The sequence below is a fragment of the Pollicipes pollicipes genome, unplaced genomic scaffold (genome assembly GCF_011947565.3).
Source record: "Pollicipes pollicipes isolate AB1234 unplaced genomic scaffold, Ppol_2.1 Scaffold_4295;HRSCAF=5057_pilon_pilon_pilon, whole genome shotgun sequence".
In the NCBI taxonomy this organism is placed as follows: Eukaryota; Metazoa; Arthropoda; class Thecostraca; order Pollicipedomorpha; family Pollicipedidae; genus Pollicipes; species Pollicipes pollicipes.
Window position 1 is genome coordinate 13106838 of NW_023596461.1, and position 12760 is coordinate 13119597.

The window sequence follows — 12760 nt, forward strand, 5'->3', positions numbered from 1 at the left end:
AGGGAATGGGGACGGGAACGGGGATGGGGAGGGGACCGGGCTGCGGCTGCCGCTGGACCAGGCACACGCGCGCGCGCGCGGGAGCGCAGTTGTGCAGTCTTCTGCGCCGCCCGGGCAGCCGGAAGACACGGCCGCGCACGGCTACCTCGCAAGACGGGCGACGGCGCAACAAACACATTTCACCTCCTTTGGCTTATCGAACGCAGAGCCGGATTGTCCTACCACAGGCAAGGTGAAATTCCTTTAAAAACCGAACACACCGCCCTGCAAGCAGATATCGGCAGGGCGGCCGAGACGCCAACGGAGCGCCCGTCGGACGTCACAGGAGCGGCTGACGAACCCCGCCGAGACGGGCCACCGCCGCCCAAACAAATCAAACGGGGCCGGCCGAACGGCCACCCTCTGCCGGGACACTATATCACAGAATAACGACAATACTCGACAGACGCCGACTGAACTAACAAAACCGCCGCGCGCCGCTCCGTTAGAAAGACATGAGGCCGCCGCCGCGGCGCGGGAGGACAGGAGAGGAGGAGCCGGTGGCCGGGGCCGAGAGCGTCAGCAGATATCACAGAGAGCCGGACGGGCGGCCGGCCATCAGGACTTGGGCGGCCGGGGCGCGGCGAACGGCGGCGGCCCGGCGGCGGCCGCCGCCGCGGCGCGCTCCTTGCCCGCCAGCGGCACGTTGGCGTAGATCTGGCGCGGGAAGTCGGTCAGCTCCGGCGACCTACGGGCGGTGCCGCACGCCGTTAGCGCCCAGCCCGGCCGCGGGCCCGCGACGATACGGCACGCCCACACAACGGCCGAACACGAAGAGAACACTTAGCGCGCGTCAGCGACTCGCCCGGCTCCGAACACAGTCCCTAACACAGATCCTTCCACACGCATGACGCCTGACCCATCACAACAGCGGACCGTGCAGACTCTGGGCCGGGATTATGTAGTGGTCGGTCGTGCGCCGCCACAGCGGCGGCCGGTCCGTACCTGGTCAGCTGGTTTTCGGAGACGGCACGGCTGGCCATATGCCGCTCGGGCGCCGCCGAGAGCGGCACGCTCGGCACAGGTGACGGACTGGTCGGCAGCGACATGGTGGAGCGCGACAACGCCTTGGCCTCCTTCGAGTCAGTCGGCGCGCCTGCCGACTCCGTCGAGTACCGGATGTTGGTGTACTCGCGGCCCATCTTCTGGCTCACCTGGGGGAGGGAGGGGTCAGGTCAAGTTCGGTCAGCCGGACAGGCAACCAGGGTCAAGTTGCATGTCGGGCAGGGGTCAGACCAAGCCAGCTGGCTACAGGCGGCCCGGGGCAGGCTACACCAGCTGCACAGAGGTGGGCCAGTCAGTCAGGTCATCCTCCGTCCCAACACACGGGGTAACGAACTTCCCACATGCACTACACTCCCATGGCAATATGGGTAACGTATTCCCACATGCTCGGCAGTATGCCATGTCACCACTATTTATGAGTGTGGCTCTGGAGCACGACCGCACAGAACGCCAGCAGCCGCGGGTTGAGCAGCTGACGACACAATATGTCGGCCGCGACCAAATAATTTGTCACCACATCCGCAGAGAAAAAAAATCAAAGGGGAGCCACGCCACCGTGACCGACGTACACAGGCCCACCTATTACGACTGTGTCACGGTGACCAAGCTGAGGCAAACACATGGTGCCATAGTGGCAATCGGGTCAGAAGACACGTGAAGAGCGGGCGCCCAGCGTCTCTGTTCCGGCCCCGGTCCAGGTTCCGGTCGCAGTACCGGTCACGTCCTCGTCCCCATCCCGGTCCCAGTCCAGTCCCAGTCCCAGTCCCAGTCCCCAGTCCCAGTCCCAGTCCCAGTCCCAGTCCCAGTCCCAGTCCCAGTCCCAGTCCCAGTCCCAGTCCCAGTCCCAGTCCCAGGCCCAGTCCCAGTCCCAGACCCAGTCCCAGTCCCAGTCCCAGTCCCAGTCCCGTCCCGTCCCGTCCCGTCCCGTCCCGTCCCGTCCGGCTCACCTGTTCCGCCTGAAGCTTCAGCTGCAGCGTCTCAATATAATGCTGCACGGCCAGGTAGACGAACTTGTACTGGGCCTCGGTCTGCACCATTCCCGAGCGCTGGGAGCGCACCTGCTGGATGGTCCTCTGGATGTCGATCTCCGTGTCCAGGCCTGCCGACATCACGCCACACAAACGTCGCTCAAATACTGCCACCCCATTGGACATGCGGCGTTCAAGGTCAAGATGGCTATAATCGTCCGGTCGTTCATGTCTGGCGTTCGTGCGCACGGTACCCATACATAACTGACTTCAATTGGCTCTCGATCTATGCCGTGCAGGCCGCGCAAAATCCAAACACAAGTCACGTTTTGTGCCACCTAACACAATAAGTTGCAGATGGGCCACCCTACCCTAGCATGCAGATGCTAGGGCGGCAATTTTGCACGCTCAGGTTGGCAGCACCTCTAACGTCATACAAGCGTTCTATGACGCAATCAAACAATGCCGTGGTAAGGAGCACAATTACTGGATAAATACTGTGCTGTCCAGAGCAGTCTTTTCCACTTAGACGGAAATCGCGAGTTTTAAATGAGCTTACTTCATCATATCTGCCGCTTGCTTCAGCATCTTCAAATGCGGAACATTCCCCTCGAGATGTGCATGACTTGTAACACGACTGACACTGGCAAAACGTACCGCTGCCCGCCCACTCGCAAGAACGCAGTTCTGCCAATCTCGAATAACTGACTACTGCCTGCAACGCTGCCATCTCCCGGCTGTATTCCACGCACGCCGACGCCGCCTCGTACGTCACATCCGCCCCACAAAACCCTCGAGTCGGCCGGTCCGGGGCTCCGCTCGCAGCGCCGCCGCTGCCGCGCGGCCGGCGCCGCAGCAGCGCGCCACCTTGCCGGTCGATCTGGCTGAGGATCATGTCGATCACGATGAAGGTGCCGGTGCGACCGATGCCGGCCCGAGCAGTGCACGACGATGGGGCCGGCGCCGGCGATGCCCTCCTGCTGCGAGTTCACGTCGTGCAGGAAGTTGAGCACGCAGCCCGGGTCGGACGGCACGCCGTGGTCGGGCCACGCCTGCCGCCAGCGAACGCGTCAGAGGAGCGGCCGTCGGCACCGCCTCCGCTAAGAGGGCCGTGTCCACCGCAGGAGACGAAGAGTAGCGTTTCGTATCGCCAGTGCGGGCGGCGGCCGGGGCGCGGCGGCCAGAGCGGTCCCGCTCGCCAGTCAGCCCACAGAGCCTACAGGGGTGACAGCTGATGGACGCCGCACAAGCGGGCGCAGTCCAACGCTCGCTCCGGCCAACAGCCGGCCCCACGCACTGGACAATGTGACCAGACTGACGCCTCTCCGGCTGGCCCTGCACTGCAGTGTGACGGCCCTCGTCACGCAGCACGCCGTCTCCCCGCGGCGACCGTCCAACAAGAGGGCTACGGATGACGTAAAGACGCCACGGGACGGGTGAGGCTCATGTAAAAACGTGTATGCCGCCATCATATGGACTAAAAAATCCCTTCATAACAGCATACTCAATGCGTCATTAACCCCCGTAGACACGAAAGTGCGGTCCATGCGCGTACGACGGAGGCGTTCTGTGATCTCGCTATGAGTGCCGCGTTCGCGTCCAGCTCTCCAGAAGACACCCCGCCATACTCACGGTGAAGTGGTAATGATAGATTTTTCGCTCCTCGTTGGCCCCCTTCTTTTTGACGGAGAAGGCGCGCAGTGTGTAGTCGACGTTGGTGGACTCGGACAGGTTGGTCACCGTCACGCTGCCGTACGTCTTCTCCTCGTCCTCCTCGGGCCAGTACCGCGCGCACTTGCCCTGCGGCCAGACACCAGGCGTCACCCTCAGACACACCAGGCGCCGGAACAGCGTCCAGCACTACGACAGCAGCCGAAACCGTCACACCAGGCGTCACCCTCAAACACATTCGGCGCCGGAACAGCGTCCAGCACTACGGCAGCAACCGACGCCGTCAGACCAGGTGTCCCCGCCAGACACGCCCGGCACCGGATCAGGGTCCGGCACTACAGCAGCAGCCGACGCCGTCAGACCAAGCGCCACCGCCAGACACGCCCGGCACCGGATCAGGGTCCGGTACTACGGCGGCAGCCGATGCCGTCATACTACCCAAGCCAGGACAGATCAGGCGGGGTGCTAGGCCGATCAGCGGCAGGGCGTGGTCCAAACGGACAACTTACTTTGCGGTCATAATATCTCGAAATGGCTTCCAGCTCTGACATACCCTGCATTCTGACAGGTCGTTACTAGTTGCAACGGATCGATACGGAGTTTTGGCGCAACTTGAGCCGCGTTCGTGGTACAATTGTGCAGAGCTTACGACACGTAAAAGCTATGATGGTGCCGCTCATTTGAGCTGTTAATACACCTTCCAAGAACCGTCTCAAAGTAATTGTTAACGGGAATCTTGAGACCTGTCTCCAGCGCTCTTTACACTGGTTGGCGCACGTACTCAATGAAATGAGAGGACGAGAAGTGACAAGCGGGAGTATTCTACATTGCCGACTCCCGCTAGCGCGAATACCGCAGGCAGCGCCGGAGATCCGGCCCAGCGTCTACACCGGAGGCGCCCCCACCCCCCCCCTCTCTCTCTCTCTCTCTCCTCTCCTCTCTCTCTCTCTCTCTCTCTCTCTCTCTCTCCTCTCTCTCTCTCTCTCCTCTCTCTCTCTCTCTCTCGCCACTCACCCTGCTGCGCTCGATCTCATTGGTGGTCATGACGATGACGCGCGAGTTCTCCTGCCAGATCATCCACCAGAGGTCCGCCCACGGTGGTGGGCAGACAGCCCTGGGTGGCGATGTACGTCTTGGTGGGGGCCCTCGCCCGCCAGCGTTGTCCTCCTCCGGCTGGCGGCGACACCATGAGCGCCCGGGTGAGTGGTCGGCGGCCAAAGGGGTCGACCCGGCCGTGCCCACCAGCGGCCACGGCCGGCCCGAGGCGCACCACCCGCACAAGAACAAACAGCCCCGGCACAAGCAGGGTCCGAATGAGCTCCGTCCCCAGCGGCGGGAGACGGCCCGCCACGGGTGGCCACGGGCGGATTAAGCGCGATAAAATGCATCTGAATTAAAACAGGCGCTGGCGAGCGCACTCCTAGCAACCGAGCCCGCAGGCCGGCCTCGACAGCTAGCAGATCGCGGCGCTGATCCAGTCGGCATTTTGCAGCACGAAGGCCGGCACATAACCATCACACGCACGAGCACCACCTAAGGTGTGCGGTCAGGAAACTAGATCTCTGCCCAGTGTTGAAAGGCAAAGGTCTGTAGTTTGTGACATGACAACAACCGCAACGCGACTACGCGATACTCCAGTCATCCAACCGAGCCCGGCAAGCAGAAGGGATATGCGGCCTAGGTCAGATAATGCCTCTGGAACATGGCATGACGTGCGAGGCTGATGCGGCCAGAGGTTTACAAGTCAAGACACTGCCGGGAACACTGAACCTGAAAGAAACAAACATGTGTGGAGGGCGGCGGACAACCTGAAAACCTCAGCACGCAAACGAGCGTGGGTCGGCGGCGCTCGTGACAGCGCGCCGCCCACGCTCGAAATGATGAGATCCCGCGGCGTTTCCGGATCAGCCACCGACGATCCGCTCAGAAGACATCCGGCCGAGATGACCACGACAGGCACCACACGAGAGACAATCACGCCGGTTAATCGGGACAACGCCGACCGTTCCGCAGCCACAGCTCCACAGCCCGCCGTCCTGCGGCTGATCACTCCACTCCACCGTGATGTAGTTGGCGTTGATGTAATCAGCGCCCGGCCCAGCCCGTCCCGGTCCCGCAGGATGACGCGCGTGTGGTCAAACGGCAAGATGTTCTTATATCGGTTCTTGTTGCGGCTCTCCGGCCGCTGGCCCTCCTTGCGCGAGTACAGGTGCTTGCACTCCTGCTGCTGCAGCGACTCGAACTCCTCCCAGAAGCCGGCGTTGTTGCCGTTGGTCGGTCCGTGCTCCTTCTGCGGACAGCGGCGGCCGAGAGTCACCGGGCGGCGTCCGGTGCGGCTCGTCACACAGCGGTGGCCAAGGGTCACCGGGCGGCGTCCGGGGCGGCTCGTCACACAGCGGTGGCCAAGGGTCACCGGGCGGCGTCCGGCGCGGCTCGTCACACAGCGGTGCCGAGGGTCACCGGGCGGCGTCCGGTGCGGCTCGTCACAAGCGGTGGCCGAGGGTCACCGACCAGCGTCCGGTGCGGCTCGTCACACAGCGGTGGGCCGAGGGTCAACGGGCGGCGTCCGGTGCGGCTCGTCACAGAGCGGTGGCCGAAGGTCACCGGGCGGCGTCCGGCGCGGCTCGTCACACAGCGGTGGCCGAGGGTCACCGGGCGGCGTCCGGTGCGGCTCGTCACACGCGGTGGCCGAGGGTCACCGACCAGCGTCCGGTGCGGCTCGTCACACAGCGGTGGCCGAGGGTCAACGGGCGGCGTCCGGTGCGGCTCGTCACAGAGCGGTGGCCGAGGGTCACCGGGCGGCGTCTGGTGCGGCTCGTCACACAGCGGTGGCCGGGGGTCACCGACCAGCGTCCGGTGCGGCTCGTCACACAGCGGTGGCCGAGGGTCACCGACCAGCGTCCGGTGTGGCTCGTCACACAGCGGTGGCCGAGGGTCACCGGGCGGCGTCCGTGCGGCTCGTCACACAGCGGTGGCCGAGGGTCACCGATTAGCGTCTGGTGCGGCTCGTTACACGGCGGTGGCCGAGGGTCACCGACCAGCGTCCGGTGCGGCTCGTCACACAGCGGTGGCCGAGGGTCACCGGGCGGCGTCCGTGCGGCTCGTCACACAGCGGTGCCGAGAGTTACCGGGCGGCGTCCGTGCGGCTCGTCACACAGCCGTGGCCGGGGGTCACCGACCAGCGTCCGGTGCGGCTCGTCACACAGCGGTGGCCGAGGGTCAAAGGGCGGCGTCCGTGCGGCTCGTCACACAGCGGTGGCCGAGGGTCACCGGTCAGCGTCTGGTGCGGCTCGTCACACGGCGGTGGCCGAGGGTCACCGACCAGCGTCCGGTGCGGCTCGTCACACAGCGGTGGCCGAGGGTCACCGGGCGGCGTCCGTGCGGCTCGTCACACAGCGGTGGCCGAGGAGTTACGGGGCGGCGTCCGTGCGGCTCGTCACACAGCGGTGGCCGGGGGTCACCGACCAGCGTCCGGTGCGGCTCGTCACACAGCGGTGGCCGAGGGTCAACGGGCGGCGTCCGGTGCGGCTCGTCACACAGCGGTGGCCGAGGGTCAACGGGCGGCGTCCGGTGCGGCTCGTCACACAGCGGTGACCGAGGGTCAACGGGCGGCGTTCCGGTGTGGGTCGTCACACAGCGGTGGCCGAGGGTCACCGGGCGGCGTCCGGCGCGGCTCGTCACACAACGGTGGCCGAGTCACCGGGCGGCGTCCGGCGCGACCCGTCACGCCCCTCGACGGGGGACGGCCGAGACACGGATCGAGGACGACAGATGAACGCGACGTGCCCCGGCGACGGGAGACTGATGCGAGCCGTCGCCAGCGGCCGTGGAAGAATGCGGGACCCCGCCAGCGCCGTGAGACGAACACGTCAGAGCACCGTGACAGGAGACGAATGCGGGGCGCGATGCCATGAATGCCAGTGGGCGTCACGATGTAACGAATGCGCCCCGCCAGCCCTGGCCGATGTCAGGCGACAGCGCTGACGGGAGATGACCTTGACCTGTAGCTCCCTGACGCGGTTGTCGATGCCGCTGGCGTTGATGCGCGTGGCGTTGAAGGGCATCTTCAGGTGTACCACGGTGCCGGTCGTCTCCACCATCGGGTTCCGCTTGTAGTTGTCCACCAGTTCGGCCAGGCTGTCGAAGCGCGTGCCGCCGCCCACGTCGTACTTGCCGTCCTAGGGGGGCGTCACACGCGTCAGCGCACGCCGCTGGCGGGCGGCTGCAGCCTCACTGGCACCACGCGCCGCCCGACAGACTCCGCAGTCGGCGCTGCACCACGCACCAGCGATTGTCATCGAAGGCTCGTCATTACGCTCCGTCTGAAGACAACCACACAGAAGACAGGCTATCCACTTTTGGCAGCGCAACGCTCCACATTTTGTGAGGTTTCCTGCGTGTCTCCGGACACGGGGGGCTGCGCCAGAATACGATGGATGGGTTGATACGCGGACGCGTCAGAGCACGCTCGAGTCGGTCTCCTCGCAAAACTCAACCAGCTCCAATACCGTGTTTACCTGCGTTGCGTTCAAAAGCGAGGCAGCACCGTTAAAGCCCTACCCCACCTGGGTCTTGTCTCTCACCTGACAGCGTATCATGACGTGCGTGATCCGATCATCAGTTCTCACGGACAGGACGTAGTCGCCAGGCTTGCTCAGCGACTCCCGCACCAGGAAGCTGCCGTTCTTGCCCTTCTCCAGCATCAACTTCTCGGCCTCGCGTCCCGGTAGGTGGCCATGGAACCACCTGGCGGCCGGCGGAGAAGGCGACGTTACACGGCAGTGCCGCCAGAGGGAGCGGCGCACGGCACGCCGGCAGACACGCAGCCTCCCGGCACGAGACCGGCGCTGGCCGCCCGCGCCGCCGTCTGGCGGCCTGCAGACCGACGCGGGCAGCGGACTGGAGAGGGCGCGGGCCGCCGTCCAGCGCGGTGGCGGGGAGGAGGCGAGCTGCTGTCAGTCCCGCCGGTAACTGACCCCAATGGCGGGGAGCGGAGGCGCCGGGCGACGAACCACGACGACGACGTCGGCGCCCTACTGTCGTGCCCACACATCTGAGCCCGCAAGGAATGCTGCCCGCCGGCCCCGCCGGCTGCCGAGCCCGCACCGAAACCCCGACGGCGAACAGTCGGCACTGTCTTTATTACCTACTTCGGCGCCGTCAAGGTGCCATTAAATTGACAGCGTGACCTTTTGGGACGGCTTAGCGGGTCCCGAAGGAACGGCTGGCCCCAATACTGCCACCGCCGCATCAACAAAGCCCAACTCCTCCGAGAACATGGTGTGCTCAACGTTAAAAGGCATGCCACTCTTAGTGGTGCAAGCGTGGTGTGGAGCTCATACATGTCCTGCAAAGTCCCAATGCAATAACAACGATCGCTCATGTGACCACAGCGTAACCGTACAACTACCTAATGAATACCAAGATAAATGAGAATCGCGGACAGCTGGTCTGGGTGGTATTTGGTTATCTAAGAATACCCTGAAATATTGTCTCGAGCCTTCAACGCAAAAACAATATTCAAACCAGCAGACATCAGTCTACATAAGCAAGCCCCATGCGTCGTCCCAGGGCTGGCAGAGAGCCATAGGCATACACCTAATTTGAGAGGACGCTTCCCTGTGAGGCCTAAGCCAGCTACACACCTCAGGGAGCTATCCACCTGCGCTATCCAATAGTGTCTGTACTATCAACACCGGAGATTACATCAACAGAGCAGCAGCGAATCTTGCGTCACCCGCCCAACCCATAAAAAAACATGCCCTCCCTGATTACGACAGGCCTGAGACTGAAACCGCGCGCCACTGCGTGCCAGCAGCTGGTCGTGCAGATTCGGGCTTCCTGCTGGATTATTTTGCTGTGAAGCTGCGCCACATCCTTTGTTTGCTAATTTCTTCCGGGCGTAGGTCATTCGGCCACATTAGGGGCCGACCCGGGCGCTGTGCAATAACCGAATGTCGTGGATACTTTCTCACTCGACTTTTGCCGCTCCAGAGCAGCTCAAGTGCACGAGGGTCACCAAAGGGCAGCTTCAGTGGCCACCCGCCAGCAAGCGCCGCCGGCAGCCGCGCCAGGCCGTCGTGTTTCACCGGCCCGCGAGCGGGGTGGGGTGCCATCTTCCACCCCTGGCTAACCGACCTCCTGGCGCCGCCCCTGCCCGCCGGGGGAGGGGGGGGGGGGGCGAAGGTCGTGATCGCGCGGCGGGGCGCAGCCCTGCTGTTGCTGGGCGGCAGACGGCGCAACGCCGCCCCGCCCCTCCGCGCCGCCGCCAGCACCTGCGCCGCGAACCGGCCGCCGGCCGTCGGCTCAGGAGCCGGCGGCCGGCGGCGGCGGCGCGGCGCGGCTGGCCGGGCGCCGGCGCGGCCGTTCCCGGTGCCGGCCGACCGCAGAGCCGCGCCAGTCTGTTACTGAAGCGGCGTCTGGCGCCGGGGCTCCGGACCACGCGCCGACGCGGTGCGCGCCCGGCTCCAAGTCCGGCTCCGGCCCCAGCTGCTGCCGCATCTGCGGACCGGCCGGGCCGCTCCGGCGGTGGCCGTCGCTTCTCCGCCGGAAGCCGTAGGCGGCGGCCGGGGCGGCCGCAGGAAAACAGCGCAGCGAAAGCTGGCGCTGACCGCCGCCGACGCCGGGCGCGCCGCGATGCGCTGATGTCATCTGGCGACGATGATGCCGGTGATCGACATGCCGTCAGCTGGCGCCGACCAGTCCGTAAACGGGCCAGCACGTGCGCAGGCCCAGAGCCGGTTGGCCGCCTCTAAAAACCGGCCGGACCGGCGGCGGTGTCGTCGCACGAAGCGGACGGCGCGCCGCGGCCGACCGGCCCGCAGCCACTGGCTCACCGGCTGGGCGGCGGCACGGCACGACCACCCCGCCGCACACAGCCCCGAACCGCAGCCGAAGCCAGCTCCGTCGCCCACTACCTCACACAGCGGTGAGAGAAACGGCCCTGCCCGGGCCAGCGCGGAAAACGAGCCTGCGTAGGCCGCCCTCCCCCCACGCACGAGATACACGCCACAGAGCTCAAGACTCCCACTCTCGCCTACCCGTAGTCACAAAAACGTTACTTAATACCTGTCCCTGCCTTCCGCCACGGATTCTTGCAATCTCAAGTACAATGAACACAGCTCCCTCCACCCAGCTCAACCTACTGCTCCTATTCATCCGACACACCACACTCGTTCTATTCACCACACAGCTTCCTGAAAGTGTTAAAATACATGTAACAACACATAGACAAAGCAGCAGTACTAGTCTTATTCCTCGTACAAAGAACAGGAGAATGGAATTAGGATGCGCTGATATTTCAGAAACTTGTCTTATAAAACGAATTGCAGAAGGAAATTGAATCAATAATTTTTACGTTACTTGAATAATAATTTCACTTCTGCCTATTCGTTTCCAAAAAGCATGTCGCCGGAAATATTAATGCATCTACATCTCAATTTTCCTGGTTTTTCTACCACGAATAAGGCTCTAACTAATGTCTTATCTATGTGCATAATGTTCCTGGTAAATGTACTCAACAGCTGACATGTAACAGCTCCCACATCCTATTCCAGCAACACGTCACCGCTTCGTTGAGTCCCATTTATGTGCGCAAGAAGCACTTTCAACTTTCAGCCACTGGTTTTTCAGCATTCTAAGTTAGTACGCCGCAAACAACTGACCTTAAGCACACCAGGGCTTACTCGCTAAACGAACGTGATCAATAAACCATTGGTATATATCACGAACAACGGGAGGGCCACCCGTGACCCTGAGGGCTGCCATGAAACGTCGAGTTCTGTCCTAATATATATTAACGATTGTTTGATAGCATCGTTTAACCAGTACCTTTTGGTAATCGAAAGACCAGTTACTGGCAACACAAGAACGCATATTGCTGGGGCCAGCTTGGCCCCGGGCTCCTCCTCTTTACAGTTCAATAACACAGAGCAGGGGATCAGCGAGTGTCGGCGCCTCGGGGTACCACGTCACAATGCACGCATGGTGACCAGCCCAATCGTCACTTCGCCGAGCCCAATGGATGATGAAGACAGTGGGGCGTCCCATTACCGAACGATGCCTCCCCTTGGCGGGTGCGCCGCCTCCCCCCGGCGGGTACACCACCTCCAGCCCCGGCGACCACGCTGCCTCCACCACGGCGATCACGCTGCCTCCCCTCGTCAGGTACGCTGCCCTCCGCTCGGCGGGTGCACCGCCTCCCGCTCGGCGGGTACGCCGCCTCCCCTCGGCAGGTACGCTGCCTCCCCCTCGGCGGGCACGCTGCATCCCCTCGGCGGGCACGCTGCCTCCTCTCGGCGGGCACACCGCCTCCCCTCGGCGGGTACGCCGCCTCCCCTCGGCGGATACGCTGCCTTCCCCTCGGCGGGCACGCTGCCTCCCCTCGGCGGGCACACCGCCTCCCCTCGGCGGGTACGCCGCCTCCCCTCGGCGGGTACGCCGTCTCCCCTCGGCGGGTACGCTGCCCCCCCCCCCCCCCTCGGCAGGCACGGCGCCGCCCCGCACCAAGTTTACGTTTTCTTTCTGGGAAAACCGCTCCGACTGAACGTCACACAGCTCAAACCAAATGACGCCACGAGTGCCCGGTTCGTCCTCCCCCGTCCCTCCCTGCCCCGTGTCGTCTACAGCAGTACGCGACATCCATCGCAGAACTCTGGGAAGTAGGCTTAAGAAGTGTCATGAGAACAAATATCCTGCAGCCTGGGCCCCATACTGATAGCCGCGGCCGCAGCCACCGTCTCTCCAGCTCCGAGCCACAGGTGAAGGCCAGCCCAGACCGCAGATACGGGACAGGTAGCCGGGGAGCGGGCGCCGTCGTCGTCAAGCCGGCCCGCCGTAAAGGCATCCGCAGCACCACCCCATGACACCAGTCGGCGAGAGAAGTTTGCCGTCGCCATTCAGATAAGTTAGCTTAAACGGGAAGTTTCGGGTCCATTGGGGAAGCGAGTTGGTAATACCGTTCGCACTGCGCAAACGGCAGACGTGGATGTACATAAATCGCGTGACCGCTGCAGGAAAAACGCCATGGAAGGAATGCATACCATATGATTTCAGCACAATTTTTAACATGCAACTCA

The 12760-nt window shown here is 63.6% G+C and overlaps 1 protein-coding gene across 1 annotated transcript in view; it reads right to left on the reverse strand.

Annotated features, from left to right (window-relative positions):
* Positions 1-377: 377 nt before the first annotated feature.
* The window catches only part of LOC119096753 (tyrosine-protein phosphatase non-receptor type 11-like), a 90306-nt gene continuing 77923 nt past the window's right edge, over positions 378-12760 (reverse strand). The window contains 12 exon segments of the mRNA XM_037219669.1: positions 378-727; positions 985-1193; positions 1992-2143; positions 2880-2946; positions 2948-3064; positions 3645-3812; positions 4698-4775; positions 4777-4856; positions 5734-5787; positions 5790-5973; positions 7685-7861; positions 8267-8429. Coding sequence (XP_037075564.1) covers positions 598-727; positions 985-1193; positions 1992-2143; positions 2880-2946; positions 2948-3064; positions 3645-3812; positions 4698-4775; positions 4777-4856; positions 5734-5787; positions 5790-5973; positions 7685-7861; positions 8267-8429 — 1579 coding nt within the window. The 3' untranslated portion in view covers positions 378-597.